Below are 17,620 nucleotides of genomic sequence, written 5' to 3'. Positions count from 1 at the left end.
TAACCTCTCTTTACCTTAATTTTCTCATCTGCAGGAGAAGATAATCATAACTATTTCCTAGAGATGAGAGATGTCTAAGATAATACACATAAAGGACTTAGTAACTTAGTAAAATGGCTGTCCAGGAGGAAATGCTCTATAAAATTATTTTGATGATTTTGTCCTAATTGACCTTTTCTTCTTGAAGTCAACCCCCTGTAAATACTTCCCATGTTTCACAAAGGCTCATTGGGTCTGAAAACTCCTTCTGACATGCCATCCCTATCCACCTCCAGCTCTGTGATGAGATTTATTGATCTTTGGGGAGTGTCAGTCTGCTAGCAACTTTGAAATGATCTACTTTCTTGCTAGAATCTGAAAATGGAGAAAGCAGTTGCATTTTCTAATGTGTTTTGACCTCAGTTTCACATGGAATAAAACATCTCACGTTCTCAAAGACAGTTCACTACTGCCACAGTTTAGGCAGAACGCAAAACATCTACTCTGGTGTGCTCATCATTCTATGAACAATGACAAAAACCTATTCTCTTTGAATTTGAAAAATACATTTTCTTGGCACGCATCAGACACCCTGGATGAAATCTGGGAGCTTATTTTATCTTCTCTGTTGGCGGTGCCCCAGCTTTCTGAACACTGGTAAGAACCTGAGCCTTTCAAATTCATGGGCCCATCAACTAAAAATATGATGCTTCACACATTCTTAAAAAGATTCCAGTTTAGACTAACAAGAAGTAATTCAACCCAAAAGACTGTCCTTTTCTAGGTTACTTCCTATGAAACCACTTAATCAGCTCTTTTTTGCCTTTCTGCCATGGTTATGGAGTAACGCAAAAGGAAGATTTTCACATTTTACTTTGCTAGAACATAATCTTTTCTAACTTTCAGTGTCCTCCTACACACTTAACAGATTGTGGTTTATCTCTCAGAGAAGCATACATCCTACCCCTTCAGGTCTCTAAGGGAAAGAAACTGCAAATTAATAGAAACTAAGCCTGATTCCTTACCTACGCATCAGGTGTCACAAAGCACAAAGCTTTACTGAGCCAAGAAAAAAAATTCCTGTCATGAAGGGGATAATTGCTTCCACATTTAACACCTCCAAAAAGGACACAAATAGCTAAAAGGAGGATATTTTAAAACTATATTAAATCATTCTAGTAGAAAACCTCAAATTTGTAAAGTGCTAGAAAAAGTGAAGATCAATTAAATATCATTTGCCTTTGAGAGTCCATTTAGCTCATAGAGGTAGGATGAAAGCTCCCTGTGTGCAATTCTGGATGGGGAGAGATGACATCACCCAATGGAAAGAAGTTAACTGGGTTTTTGTACAATGAGGTGATGATCAAGATGATTTTTAAACCATCTTGTGCTTGCCAAGAACTTTTCTTTTGGAATAACTGAAGACTGTCTTAGTCTTGATATCAAAATGACACAAGCAGCCTTTTTGGCAGTGGCCATCTCTGTCCTGAGTCTCCCACTTTCCCCACCTCATTTCTTCCATCTGCCCTGCTTGACACCTCTTAAATCTCTTCTCCTCCAGGACTTTAGTTTTATCAACCCTCTTCCTAAAATCTTCCTCCTACCCCTACTCGTCTCCATGTCAATAGATTTTTTTTTTCACCACTACAAGACAGTATCTCTTATTCAAAATCTCTTCTCTATCTTCCATTCCTCTATTTGGTTATGCTTTAGTTGAATTTTTATAATTAGTGTCAGATTGGGAGAAATTTGATGCTTAAAGAATTATGAATTATAATTCAAATTGTGTGTGTGTGTTGGGGGGAGGTGTTGGGGAGATTCTCTGCTTAGTTCAACTAGTTTAAATTAGTGACTCAACCATCCCAGTGACTTTAAGGCTTGGCTAAGCTTGTAGTTCACAGAGACTCACAGAGAAACACTTTGGAAGATCGAGGTTCTATATAACACCTACATCAACAGCCTGTACCACACATGCAGAGCCTAGCTCTCCTCTTGGAGCAGGGAAGTCACAAAAATAACACCAGCCCTCATCTCTTCAGTGAAAAAATTTCTCTCTCTCTGCCAGATTCTCCCATGGAACTAGCAGACTTTGAAACAGCTAAAAGAACACTTAATGATGTAGCTTTAAAAGATACCCTAGGAAAAAAATAGTGTAATGGGAGTTTTATAGCAGTTCTCAGGGCCTAAAGTGGGTGCTTCAGATTCAGCAGGCTTTCTATAAATGTTTGTTCAATTAATAAGAATGAATCCAGTCCACCAGGAGAAACCCAGTTACATATCCTGACGGGAAAATTTACAGGCTGAATGGGTGATTAAGTACATGTGTTTGAGGAGGCAGAATTCTCACTATCCTAGCCAGCCCCCCACAAAAAGCCCTACTTAGAGGTTTGTAACAACAGCCTTCAGCATGTGAATTGGGGTGTGTGTGTTTGTGTAAGATGATTATTTTCTTTAGTTAAGCCTATGCAAGGGCATTTCTTATGACAGTGATTGTACACTGAATCACCTCATGATATCTGCAGTTTTAGCTCCTGGAAAATAAGCAAATTAAGAATTAAACTTTGTTACCAAAAATAAACGGCATAGACCCCTACTCTCCAAAGAGGGACAGAGTACAAATGTCATCTTCAAATAGACAAAACAGGAAGATACACACACTCAGGAACGTGTGCACACATACCGCACACACCCAAGGCAGCAGATGCCTCCTTCCCTGCTGACCCCTGCCAGCCCCCGCGGGAGGGGGGGAGGTGCTGGACTCCAGACAAGTCAAGCTGGAGCTCTGGGAACACTGCCACAATGATCACAACACCCTGAAGTTTCCTGCAGAAAGAGAAAGCTTTGGCCTGATTCTGTTGATTAGCTTCCACCCTGTAGCAGCCAGGTGACTAGAATTCAGGCTGATGATAGCTCCTGCTAATTCCTGGAAAGAACAAGGGTGTGAAGAGCAGCCCGTTTTCTTCCTATGATCAGCTGAGCCCTATATTTGGCTCCTGCACTTCCACCTCCAGGGGTCTGCTAAATATTCTTGCAGAGGGAGGTCACCAATGATGCCTACTTGCCAAACTGCACACTCTCTTCAGTTTTCTTTTAAACCAAACTTCTTAACCTTCCTGTGGTGGAGACAACTAGCAGGTCCTCTTCCTCCTGGGTCCCCGGCTAGACTACATTTCCTGGCCTTACTTGCAGTTAGGTGTGGCTGTGTGATTGGATTCTCTTCATTTGATGTGCTCTGTGCTACTTCAGGCCTTGAGCAGTTTTGCCTCCTCCTTTTTTTCTTGAAGCTCTTTTCTTCTCCTCATTGTCTGGTATGGGGAATCTACTCTCAAGGTGATCCCAGAAAGTGAGGATCAAAACTGTCTGGTTGCATCAACCTGGATTCCTGAATAACTTCCTGGAGTGGAGCATCCTCCCAACACACACACACACACACACACACACACACACACACACACACTGAACTTGACTTTTACAAAAATCTGTAAACTTCATGTGTGAAGCCACTACATATAAGCCTACTTATTATGCATTCTATTATCTCAATAACTATCCCTCATTTCTTGAAATGTATTTTCCCTTTGCTTCCATGACACCACTCTCTCCAAGCCTCCTCCTGGTCCCTCTGACCATTCTTCTCTCTCACTTTTTAAACTGTCCAACACTTAAACTGGGGAATTTTCCCCCAGGCCCTCTCATCTTTCCTCTTCTCACTTTATATGTTTTTCTGGATTGTTCCTTCTTCCCCATGGCTTCACCAACCAATTTGGAAATAGATAGTCTCCAAATCCATCCCTTATTCCCAAACTTACCAGCTTCCTCTGGAAACTTCCTCATTATATGTATTATTCTTAATCAACACCCACAGGCCCCTGACTTCAGGATAACTTTAACCCCTCCTTCTCTCTAACCTTCCATCCTTACGCAAATACTCAGACTTATAAGCACACTTCAGAAATGCCTCATATAATGTCTCTCCCCAACCTCTGTAGTCTTTTCATCTCTACCTCTTCCTCCTTAGTTCAGACTCCATCATTTCTTCATCTCTGCAACAAGTCTCCAAATGTCTCACTACTGCCTGTTTCTCCAGCCAGTTTACCATAACCTTGGTCAGAATTACTAAACAGTACACACATACACATAAAGACCTTTCCTGGATCTCTATTATCATTCAAAATAATAATAATAACAGCTTTCTTTCAAGGAGTGCTTCTTATGTGCCAGGTACTGTGCTAAATGTTAAATTAACATTTATCTCCTTTCATTCTCTGGGTAATTGCCGAGGTAGGCACTGTTATTCTCATGTTAGAAATTTAAAAATCACTGAAGTAGTACATTTAATGTGCTCACAGTCACAAAGTTATTAAGTAGAGAAGCTCAAATTCAAAAACAGTTCAGTCTTCATACAATAAATGTAGGAAATCATCCACATGCAATGCTAGTAGGGAGGTTAAAAGACAAAAGAAGTCAATTCATTTGTATCCATGATAAGCAGTTAAGGGATACACAAAACAATTAGATGTAAAATATAATATCAAAAACAGTAATCATGGGGCTTCCCTGGTGGCGCAGTGGTTGAGAGTCTGCCTGCCGATGCAGGGGACACGGGTTCAAGCCCTGGTCTGGGAAGATCCCACATGCCGCGGAGCGACTGGGCCCGTGGGCCACAATTGCTGAGCCTGCGCGTCTGGAGCCTGTGCTCCGCAACAAGAGAGGCCACGATAATGAGAGGCCCGCGCACCATGATGAAGAGTGGCCCCCGCTTGCCACAACTAGAGAAAGCCCTCGCACAGAAACGAAGACCCAACACAGCCATAAATAAATAAATTAATTAATTTAAAAAAAAAACAGTAATCATGAAGGGAGCAGAGTACAAATGCAAGGTATCTATATATAGAGAGATTGCTATACAAAAACCTCACGGTAAACACAAAACAAAAATACCCACAAAAAAGAAAAAGAAATCCAAACATAATACTAAAGATAGTCATCAAATCATAAGAGAAGGGAACAAAAGAAGAAAGGGGAAAAAAGAAGAACTACCAAAACAAATCCAAAACATTAACAAAATGACAATAGGAACATACATATTGATAATTATCCTAAACATAAATGGACTAAATGGTTCAACCAAAAGACATAGACTGGTTAATGGATAAAAAAGCAGCATCCATATATGTACTGCCTACAAGAGACTCACTTCAGACCTAGAGAAACACCAGACTGAAAGTGAGGGGATAGAAAAAGGTATTCCATGCAAATGGAAATCAAAACAAAGCTGAAGTAGCAATACTTATATCAGACAAAATAGACTTTAAAATAAAGACTGTCACAAGAGACAAAGGACACAACATAATAATCAAAGGATCAATCTGAAAAGAAGATATAACAATTGTAGATATATATGAACCCAACAGAGGAGTACCTTAATATATAAGGCAAATGTTAACAGACATAAAAGGAGAAATTGACAGTAACATAATAATAGAGGGGGACATTAGCTCTCCATTACATCAATGGACAGATCATCCAGATAGAAAATCAATAAGGAAACACAGACCTTAAATGATACATTAGATCAGCTGGCCTTACTTGATATTTATAGAACATTCCATCTGAAAGCAGCAGATTACACATTCTTTTCAAGTGCACATGGAACATTCTCCAGGATAGATTACACACTGAGCAACAAAGCAAGCCTCAGTAAATTTAAGAAAATTGAAATCATATCAAGATCTTTTCCAGCTGCAACCCTATGAGTCTAGAAATCAACTACAAGAAAAAAACTGCAAAAAAACACAAACATGTGGAGGTTAAACAATATGTTGCTAAACAGCCAATGGATCACTGAAGAAGTCAAAGAAGAAATCAAAAAATACCTAGAGACAAATGAAAATGAAAACACAAGGATCCAAAACCTATGGGACACAGAAAAAGCAGTTCTAAGAGGGACGTTTATAGCAATACAAGCTTACCTCAGGAAACAAGAAAAATCTCAAATAAACAACCTAATCCTATGCATAAAGCAACTAGAGAAAGAAGAATAAACAAAACCCAAAGTTAGTAGAAGGAAAGAAATAATAAAGATCAGAGCAGAAATAAATGAAATAGAAACTAAAAAAAAAACAATAGAAAAGATCAATGAAACTAAAACTGGTTCCTTGAAAAGATAAACAAAATTGATAAACCTTTAGCCAGACTCATGAAGACAAAAAGATAGAGGGCCCAAATCAAAATCAGAAATGAAGAAGGAGAAGTTACAACTGACACCACAGAAATACAATATGCCAATAAATTGGACAACCTAGAAGAAATGGACAAATTCTTAGAAAGGTACAATCTCCCAAGACCGAACCAGGGAGAAATAGAAAATATGCACAGAACAATTAACAGTATTGAAATGGAATCAGTAATTTAAAAACTCCCAATGAATAAAATTGCTGGATCAGATGGCATCACAGGTGAATTCTATGAAACATTTAGATAAGAGTTAACACCTACCCTTCTGAAACTATTCCAAAAAATTACAGAGGAAGGAACACTTCCAAACTCGTTCTATAAGGCCACCATCACCCTGATACCAAAACCAGACAAAGATAGCACAAAAAAAGAAAATTGTAGGTCAATAACACTGATGAACATAAATGCAAAAATCTTCAACAAAATACTAGCAAACTGAATCCAACAGTACATTAAAAGGCTCATACAGCATAATCAAGTGGGATTTATCCCAGGGATGCAAGGATTTTTCAAAATCCACAAATCCATCAGTGTGATACACCACATTAACAAATTGAAGAATAAAAACCATATGGTCATCTCAATTGATGCAGAAAAAGCTTTTGATAAAATTCAATGTCCATTTATGATAAAAACTCTCCAGAAAGTGAGCATAGAGAGAACATACCTCAACATAATAAAGGCCATATATGACAAACCCACAGCTAACATCATACTCAATGGTGAGAAGCTGAAAGCATTTCCTCTAAGATAGGAACAAAACAAGGATGCTCACTCTAGCCACTTTTATTCAACATAGTTCTGGAAGTCCTAGTCACATAAATCAGAGAAGCAAAAGAAATAAAAGGAATCCAAATTGGAAAAGAAGTAAAACTGTCACCATTTGCCAATGACATGATGCTATACATAGAACATCCTAAAGATCTACCAGAAAACTACTAAGCTCATCAATGAGTTTGGTAAAGTTGTTGGATGCAAAATTAATACACAGAAATCTGTTGCATTTCTATACACTAACAATGAAAGATCGGAAAGAGAAATTAAGGAACAATCCCATTTACCATCACATCAAGAGGAATAAAATACCTAGAAATAAACCTACCTAAGGAGGCAAAAGACCTGTACTCCAAAAACTGTAAGACGCTGATGAAAGAACTACAAGATGACACAAACAGATGGAAACATATACCATATTCTTGGATTGGAAGAATCAATATTGTTAAAATGACCATACTACCCAAGGCAATCTACAGATTCAATACAATCCCTATCAAATTACCAATGGCATTTTTCACAGAAATAGAACAAAAAACATTTTTAATTCATATGGAAACACAAAAGACCCTGAATAGCAAAAGCAATCTTGAGACAGAAGAGAGCTGGAGACATCATGCTCCCTGACTTCAGACTATACTACAAAGCTACAGTAATCAAAACAGTATGGTACTGGCACAAAACCAGACATATAGATCAATGTTACAGGATAGAAATCTCAGAAATAAACCCATGCACTTATGGTCAATTAATCTATGACAAAGAGGCAAGAATTTACAATGGAGAAAAGACAGTCTCTTCAATAAGTGGTGCTGGGAAAAGAGGACAGCTACATGTAAAAGAATGAACATAGAACATTCTCTAATACCATATACAAAAATAAACTCAAAATGGATTAAAGACCTAAATGTAAGACTGGATAGTATAAAATTCCTAGAGGAAAACTTTGGCAGAACACTGTTTGACATAAATCTCAGAAATACTTTTTTGGATTCATCTCCTAGAGTAATAGAAATAAAAACAGAAATAAACAAATGGGACCTAACTAAGCTTAGAAGTTTTGTATAGCGAAAGTAACCATAAACAAAATGAATAGACAACCTATGGACTGGGAGAAAATATTTGCAAACAATGCTACTGATGAGGGATTAATTTCCAAATATACAAACAGCTCATACAGCTTAATATCGAAAAAACAAAGAACCTGATAAAAAAAATGGGCAGAAGACCTAAATAGACATTTCTCCAAAGAAGACATACAAATGGCCAACAGGCACTTGAACAGGTGCTCAATATTGCTAATTATTAGAGAAATGTACATGAAAACTACAATGAGGTATCACTCTCACAGGTCAGAATGGCCATTATTAAAATGTCTATTAATACTAAAAGCTGGAGAGGGTGTGGAGAAAAAGGAACCCTCCTGCACTGTTGGTGGGAATGTAATTTGGTGCAGCCACTATGGAGAACAGTATGGAAGTTCCTTAAAAAATTAAAAATAGAGTTAATCATATGATCCTGCAATCCCACTCCTGGGCATATATCCAGAGAAAATTCTGATTTGAAAAGATACATACATGCATCCCAATGTTCACAGCTGCACTGTTTACAGTAGCCAAGACATGGAAGCAACCTAAATGTCCATCAACAGATGAATGGATAAAGAATATTACTCAGCCATAAAAAAGTGTGAAATAATGACATCTGCAGCAATATGGATGGACCTAGAGATTATTATATTAAGTGAAGTAAATCAGACAGAGAAAGACAAATATCATGATATCACTTGCATGTGGAATCTAAAAAAAAATGATACAAATGGACTTATTTACAAAATAGAAATTGACCCACAGAAATAGAAAACAAACTTATGGTTACCAAAGGGGGTAGAAGGAGTGGGGTGGAGATAAATTAGGAATTTGGGATTAACATATACACACTACTATATATAAAATAGATAAACAACAAGGACCTACTGTATAGTACATGGAACTATATTCAGTATCTTGTAATAATCTCTAGTGGAAAAGAATCTGAAAAAGAATATATATATACACATACATATATGTATGTGTGTGTGTGTATAACCGAATCACCTTACTGTACACCTGAAACTAACACAACATTGTAAATTAACTATACTTCAATTTAAAAAATGGTTTTAGAAAATCTGTTAATAACAATAGCAAAGCAGTAAAAAAAAAAAAAAAGAATACAGTTTAGTCTGACAAGACCTATGGACTTAACTACCATGCAAAAACTGCCTCCTAGTTACACCAATTTTTTTTTTTTCTGGCCATGCTACACGGCTTGAAAGATCTTAGTCCCCTGACTAGAGATCAAACCCGGGCCCTCAACAGTGAAAGTGCAGAGTCCTAACCACTGGACCGCCAGGAATTCCCTAGTTAGGTCAATCTTGCTAGTATGGTACATTAGGCCCAAACCAAGCTCTTCATCCTCATCTCTGCTCCTTACATTCTAAAAACTGAACCTTTCAACCCTGCTACCGTTGCTCAAATTCTTTGCCCTTTCAACACTAAAATCATTTGCTTAGTATGGTGATCTACATAAGGCAGATGCTCGAAATATTTGTTTCCCTCTTCCACTCTTCATGACTCCTACCCATGTACATTCTGTTTCTTCTGCCTGTAATTTCCTTTCCCTTTTCTACGTCCAGCACATTCTGAATCATTTTTCAAAAGTCAGTTGGAATATTTCCTCCTCCCTCATCAAGCCTTCCAGCCTGCCCTAGGAAGAGTTAGTTTTCTGCACCTCTTTACTCCCATAGCATACCTTTAATTTCTTCATAGTGGTCTTTAGCCCCTCATATTGCAATAAATCTATTTATAAGTCTATCTCCTACTATTCATCTACTGTGAACTCACTAGGGTCAGAGAATGTCGTATTCACATCTGAATCTACCACCACTAGTATACCTAACAAGTCCTCAAAATCATTATTGAATGAATAGTATTTCAATCAATGACATAAATATATTTTATACAGGCTCTTATCTTTTTAGTTAGCTCTCCTGAAATCTAATTCTAGCCCCTGCTATTATTTTACATAATTAAAAGTAGAATGAGAAACACGTTAAGCATTGCAAAAATCACTCAAAATGGTTTAGAGCTAACCAATATGGCAGCCACTAGCCACATGTGGCTCTGAAGCCCTTGGAATATGGTAAATGGGAAATGAGACATCCTGTAAATATAAAATACACACAGAAATTCAAATATTAAATATTTCATTAATAATTTTTATATTTATTACAAATGTAAGTGGCATTTTGGAAATATTAGGTTAAATTAAAAGTATTATTAAAATTAATTTGTTTCTACTTTTCTAATGTGACTACTAGGAAAATTTTAAATTAGATATGTGGCTTGCATTATATTTCTGCTGGGAAGTGCCAGTTTAGAGTTTATAATTTTACAGGGGTATTCACACTGTGATTTGGGTAGGAAAACACTGGCCTGGGGAATCAGGAACCTCTCTCCTCCAAAGTCACATACATAAAGCAAGAAAGAAGGAAGGAAAGAAAGGAAGTTACATTTTAACTAACAAACAGCTCAGTAAACAAGTTAATATACCACATGACTACATATTTGGAGGATTAAAAAAATCATTATCTTTTCAAATTAACAACTAGTTATTCAGTCTTCTTTATATAGTAATAATTTCATAACTGTTAATCAAACACTGAGAAGGCCCTGGCTGTGTCTTGAATTTAATACAGATAGGGAAAAATATAAAATGATAGCTAAAACACTAGGACTTCCTAAGGGAAGGCATTATCCAATAGAACTTAGAATGAGAGGAACTTATATTTTATTGACCTTTTAATATTTCTGACGTTTATGAGACATCACCTCAAATTCTTACTGAAGAGAGCTAGAGAAGAAAGAAAAAGAGATACAGAAAGGAAAATAAATGAAATGAAAGAAACAAGCAGGAAAGGGAAGGAAAAGAGAAGAAAAAAGAGAAAAGGAAAATAGAAAAGAAAAATTTCAGAGTCCACACTCTCAATTTATAATGATCATTGAAGTTTATTTTTTATTAGAATAGAGACATTTCTACTATGGTGGTTCTACGGTTATTAGAGGTCTTCTAGTCTAAGTCTTAGTCAATTATTGAACTCTGCTCTGATAACCTCAACAAATCAGTGGAAGACACACTTTGCTAAGTTCAATAATCAGTACTAATAAGGTCTATATTGTAATTATGTTCCACAGTTAATTTTTAGATTTCTTGGTAAATAGAAAGAATTATATAATTGTCACTGCTATTTTTAAATGAGGTTTATTTTATGGTAACTATAATAATATCAGTGGTTTTATTATTATGACAAAATTTCAAGGAAATGTGATTGTTATTTTCTAGGTATTTCCTATAAAGGTTATTATAATCATAGCATGGTATGGTACAAAAATTACTGGTCAGAAAATTCAGAGATTTGAGCTTTTGTCAGCCTGTGCCTTTTTTTCCCTCACTTCAAAATCATGCAATAAAAATGATCTACGCCACTCAACCTACAGATTTGTTGCAAAAGGTATTATTTCATTTTTATATTTTTAAGATAAAAAGCAGATAGTTCTTTAATGTAATCCAAGTTTACACTGTTCATTCCCATCTCAGATTTAAAAGACTTCAAAATTCTCTACAGTTTTCCTTGGTGTTAATAAACAGAGTTGTTTAGAAGGAAAAAAAAAGATTGAAATTGCTATTGCAGAATCAAAACATGAAAAACATTTTCTCACCACTCCTCAACTGTTCAACCTCACAGAAGTGCGTTCCAGTGGGAGTATGAATAAATGCATGGGCATGCTTAACTCCATTCTGAAAATTAGGAAAAAAAAAATTATTTCCAGTAAAATTTCAACATATGTCATAAAGCCAATTTCTTTAATTAAACTGAGCACACGAAAAAGTGAGGTAACCTTTTCAAAACGCTTCCAAGGGACTTCTTCCACATACACTTGAACTCGAATAACATGGTTAAAAGAAGAAAGGAAATGCTCACAGATATTCACAGCAAAACTTTCTATGCTTTTGATCTGTAAAAAGAAAAAAAATGTGAATGATCAGAAATACTTGTCCCACTTAAAAATCATTTTAAAATATCCATGGGACTCTCTTTCCTGATAAAGTGTTTTTTAGAATCAGAGAAACAAAGAATTAGAGATGAATTGGTCCTAATCCCAATTTTTCACAAGGGCTCCTAAGTGTAGTTAATGGATCACCATCACCAGGTCAGACTATCCTGTTTTTAAAAGAAAACTGTGTGCAGGAGAGGATGTGTCTTCCATCAGTGGATGAGCAAAAGGAACTTAACGTTCAGATTCTCCTCACGGTGAGCTCAGTCATCACCCATGCCAGCTAAAGTACTGCAGGATACTTCAAAACACTCTGCTGTCTTCATGAGGCTGGGAAACAGACCTCCCAGTTTCCCAAAGAAAAATGTTAATGAAGGGTCACTTCAGCTTCCTTGCCTTGCAAACAGGCCTTCTATTGACCATCCCCAGCTCTCCACCCCCATAAAGCAGCTCCCTACTTCCATCCAAATTCTTCAGGTTAATTTCTACGCAATGTTTTATGGTCCTAGTACAGTCTACAGATTATTTATGGCTTTGCCTATAACTAAGGTAGACTGTATAGGTTTCCCAAGGATAGTTTTGTTTTATACCTGTTGTCTCAGAATAATTATTAATAAGCATCCTTAATTATTAATAATAATTATTAATAAAAATTAATAATTATTAATAAGCATCCTTATTAATAAGCATAATTATTAATAAGCATCCTATTTCACTCTGAAAAGTATCCTGGTTTGGATAAGAAATTATACAGTTACTCTATCTACAATGAATAAATTTAAATTGGTTTTAAGATCCAGGTCCATTCTTTCACTTTTCTGAACTTCTCACATAGTACAGGAAATATAAGAATTTGTGTTATATAGAGACCCTCTTCTTTAACACAATACAGAGCTTATTTTCAATTCATTTTTAAAGAAAGCAATGCCTTTTTCCATAGCCCTGCCTATACTTGCTGGGCCATTCTGATTAACAAGAGAAAGATTCAGACCTTGAAGAAATAATATTTCAATTAGTTTGTTCGGGTTTCCCTGGTGGCACAGTGGTTAAGAATCCGCCTGCCAAATTAGGGGACATGGGTTCAAGCCCTGGTCTGGGAAGATCCCAAATGCTGCGGAGCAACTAAGCCCGTGTGCCACAACTACTGAAGCCCGTGTGCTTAGAGCTCGTGCTCCACAACAAGAGAAGCCACCACAATGAGAAGCCTGCACACCACAACGAAGAGTAGACCCCGCTTGCCGCAACTAGAGAAAGCCACATGCAGCAACGAAGATGCAATGCAGCCATAAATAAATAAAGAAAGAAATTTCTAAAAAAAAAATTAGTTTGTTCATTGCGTGCATTATGGGTGTGAATTTCATGCAAAAGCATGAGAAAAGCTTTCCAGTCTACATTTCTTGCCTTTCTAGACTTCTTAGCAAATAAAAAATTTATCTTGAATTGCCCAGAAATCTGCTGGTCGTCCGGCACAGTTTCACTCACACTTAGAGAAACCTGAGGTAAAAGTGCTAAGAGATTAGAGTCTATCAGTTCCAAGACCCTTCTGAAAAGTACAGCTACCATCAAATGTGCACACTAAGTGGTCACGGAGTTGGGAAAATCAGGAAGGTACTAAAAGTTGGACAGATCTCGAAATGTATCTTATACTTGATTTTCTTCTAGAGTAATACCAAGAAGAGAAATGGTACTTTCTTCTATAAATGCACACCATTCTAAAAGAAAAAAATAATAGGACTCAAATAATTGCATGACAAAAATGTGTAAAATTCTATTCGGAAATCTTCTCAGGGCCTTGATTTGCAAATGATCCTAATTAAGAGATAACATGTAAATTTGTCAAGTAGGATTCTCTGCCTAAAAAATGTTGTAGTGAGTTGAGAACCAAGAAAAGAGAAAAAATGGGAAAAAAAGAAGAAAAGAGAATAAAGAGGTGAGTTTTTTTTTAAAAAAGCAAGATTTTCTGTAAAGCTGAGACTTTTAGAATAGAAAATGAATTTTTTTCAATGGTTTAAATGTAAAAATAGGGTTAAAAAGTACAGGGTACTTGAAATAAGCAAGTAGTATCCTCATAATATAGTACGGTGATTTCTGCATCCAGATGGGCAGCAGCTAAGAAGTAGAATGACACATACGCCTTTGAACTTTGCCAGGACGTGAACTGTGTTCTTGATGGTGTCTGTAGGGATGAGGTCTGAATTGTCTCCATGCAGGTAATCTTTTATGGAGCTCAGAGTAAGTTGCACTGAAGTTGCCACTTCTTTAATGCTGTGATATTTTCCATCTCGCTGAATATGGAGAATTTTTACCATATCCTTCCCATAGCCAGTTCGGACAAGCTCCATCTCATCATTCTGCAATGAAAACAGTCATCTTAATGAAGAAGGCTAAATGAAAACAAGAAGTCAACTGCAATTTCTTTAAACTTTAATTATATCATGTAATCATGAAAGGTAAGAGTCAGAGTATTCCTGAAAGAAAGATCATGCCCTACCTTTGAAGGAGAATGAGAATTTTTATGGAGAAAAGAGAATCACAAGGAAAAGATGAAAATATATCAGATTGGCCTGAAGAGAGACAGGTAGATGGCTTTCTTGATAATAATAAGCAACAACAGTAATAACCATACCTCCTGAGCCAAACTATTTACTCTTATTTAATCTCTACTAACTTAATCCTTATATCAGCCCTATGAACTAATATTATTCCTATTTTGCAGAGGGAGAAACTGAGGTTCAAAGAATTTAAGTGACTTACCCCAGTTAGTAAAGGATAGAGCCAAGGATTCACCCTCAGTTCTGTTGGCTTCAAATTATGTACTTCTAACTACTACATAAACCGCCTTCCTCTATAAAATCTTTTGACTATGTTAACTGGAAATAATTACATCCCCTTTTTTATAGAGAGTAGTATTCTGGAAAAACTGCCCTGTGATCAATAAAAACAATTTGAACATTGCTTCTTCTACTTGCTACCAGGAAGAAGAGTAATTAGTGACGGGGTCTAGACTACCTTCAGCAGTACAGAGCCAGAGCCAAATGGCTGCAAGGAAAGCTATGCTTTTAGTGAAGAAACGCTTAATAAAAACCTGTGACTGATGAATTATATCCCTGTCTGAAGCTGGAGCCCTCGTTAGTGAATACGTCCATCTCCACTGCTAGACTCTATAAGACTTGTCCCTGGGCTGTATTGGTGTTTGAGAGAAGAGGCAGGAGGGAGCAGAGGGACAGGAAAACCTATTTTATTTAGCATGAAAATTAACATTAAAATGGTAATGAGGAAAGGTGACAAAAATAAAAGTAAACCAAAAACAACATTCAGTGAGAATCTGGGGAGGGTCACAAAGAAGAAACCTCATCTGCGAATCCCACGTAGGCGATGTGCTCAGATAGGCCAAGGGCTGCCTAAATATCTACCCTCATAAAAAAATCACCAACTCCCTTGAGAGGAAATTAAAAATGTTAGCCAACATCAGAAATTATTGTCATATTCTTAATCAAAGTGGGGTAGTGAAGGTTGTCTTAAATCTTGGGGATAGAGCCTGGTAGGGCATGCTGCTGTTGGTTATTGAACATACCCTGGAGGTCTGTGGTGTCTGAATTCAGTGCTTCCTCTGTAGCAGGGACACATGTAAGGGACAACTCTTGGAAAGGCCCCTTGGATGCATCTGACCCAATCTTTGGGGGACTCATCTTCCAGAAAAGTATCAATAAGAAAACCTAAAGAGCAGACTTAAAGGATCCTAATAAGAACTATAATGCTGACAGGGAAAGAGGCACAGTTGTGCGATTGTAGTGGCTTTGAAATCAGACCAGTTCCAAATTCTGCCTTACCACTTATAGCTTTGTGGCTTGTGACAAATAATTTGATGTCCCTGAGCCTCAGTTTCCTGCTTTGTACAAATGGAGATAACTGCCCCTACAAGTAGAGTTGCTGGTGAATGTGAAAGGGCTGGCTCAGTCCCTGGTACCTGGTGGTGCAGTGAGGTCAACCCCAGTAAGAGTGGCCATGTCAGGCCTGGCTGTGGATGTAGCAGCAGAAGAGATAACAGAGGGGAACTTGATTAAGGGCACTAGTTTTTAGAGTGGGAAGCACTGCTGGAAACAGCAGAAGGAAGACACTGGCATGTCTCGAACTGCAAGGGATTCTACCTGGGCCAGGGAGGCACTTGGCTGGCTTGGGGTCCCTGGATGGTATGGGCTGAGGTCCAGGACCAAAGGTCTCTGAGACCTTCCATCATTCTTGGCACACAGCAGGACTTAACAAATGTTACTCCTCAGTCCCATCCCCTGCCACTAAATACCAAGTAGGTTATTCTGTTAAAAGCAAGTGACACCCATGAGATAGAGAGTAAGATTAAATGATAGCTACCCTTCATTTCCCTACCCCTGCTCATCAGTTCAGCTTCATATCTTGCCACACCCTATTTCAAACTCCACTTCAGCTATCCTGAGCTAATTGTGGTCACCCAGGCCCTGCATGTGTTCTTCTTTGCCTGTAGGCCTTTGAATTTGCTATTACTTCTTTCTTGAACATTCTTTCTCTTCCTTGCTACCCAACTACCAATCTCTTTACCTGCCTAACTTATTCTGACTTAAATTTTTTAAGTCTCAGATGTCACTTCCACTAGGTAATTTGCCCCAGCCCTTCAAGTCTGGAGTAGGTGCCCCTTCTATGTGCTCTCAAAATGCTCTGTTATTGCCTTATCAGAGTCTTTATCAAATCACATTACAATAGCCTCTTCATGGGTCTGATTTGTTCAAAAACAGTAAACTATGAAAGCAGAAACAATTTCTATCTTGGTCGCCATGGCAACCCCAGTGCTCAGCAGAATACTTGGAACACAATTGGTGCTTAATAAATGTATCATGAATGACCAAATGCTGCCCCACCACCTGCACCTCTCGTGTAGTGACATGGAATAGTTCATGAAAATCCCCCAAAGATTGCAATACAGGAAAAGGTGCTTCAGCTCAGACCCCAATCGGGAAGTTCCTCTTCCTGGGAAAGTGAGGAAAGCAACTTCTGCCCTCTGGTCACCACAGCCTGGAGATCACAGGCACAGCTGGCTGGAGAATAAAGGGCCAGGAAGGGCAGAATTGCAGGTAGACAAAGTTAGTGACACAGCACAAAGTGTTCACATTGCTAATAAGACAGAGCATTCTAGCACTGTGCAGCTATCCTGGAGTTCATGCATGACACACGTGGGAGAGGTCAGCACTCTTTAGCAAGCTCCCACCTGGACTGTGACGCTCTGGCAAAAGCTGAGTAATCATGTGTACTGAGAAAAGAGTCAGAATAAAGAGGGCATAACCATCTGAGACTGGAGCAGGATGGAACAAGAACGGTGTGGGACACCCAAGAGTCCCTCAGCAGGACCTGACAGAACAGATAATGGCCCAGGCCAGACTGAGGCTGTTCTCATCAATAAGACCTCCCTAGTCCTGCAGTCTGAGAAACCGGAAGTAGGTGCCAGAATCCTATTGTGTATAACGCACAGTGTAGGGCAGGGATCCATGTCCAAGATAACCGTACAG

At 37.8% G+C, this 17,620-nt stretch overlaps 1 protein-coding gene across 1 annotated transcript in view; it reads right to left on the bottom strand.

Moving 5' to 3' along the window:
- Nucleotides 1-17,620, bottom strand: part of LOC308612837 (uricase-like) — a gene marked incomplete at its 5' end in the record, with an annotated part of 36,576 nt that overhangs the window by 10,792 nt on the left and 8,164 nt on the right. The window contains 3 exon segments of the mRNA XM_081225600.1: nucleotides 11,751-11,829; nucleotides 11,931-12,047; nucleotides 14,219-14,437. Of these exon segments, the coding sequence (XP_081081726.1) occupies nucleotides 11,751-11,829; nucleotides 11,931-12,047; nucleotides 14,219-14,437 (415 nt within the window).

The sequence above is a fragment of the Mesoplodon bidens genome, assembly GCF_964165515.1.
Source record: "Mesoplodon bidens genome assembly, chromosome: 2".
Classification (NCBI taxonomy): domain Eukaryota; kingdom Metazoa; phylum Chordata; class Mammalia; order Artiodactyla; family Ziphiidae; genus Mesoplodon; species Mesoplodon bidens.
The sequence above is the reverse complement of the archived record's forward strand: the minus strand, read 5'-3'. Positions and strand labels throughout refer to the sequence as shown.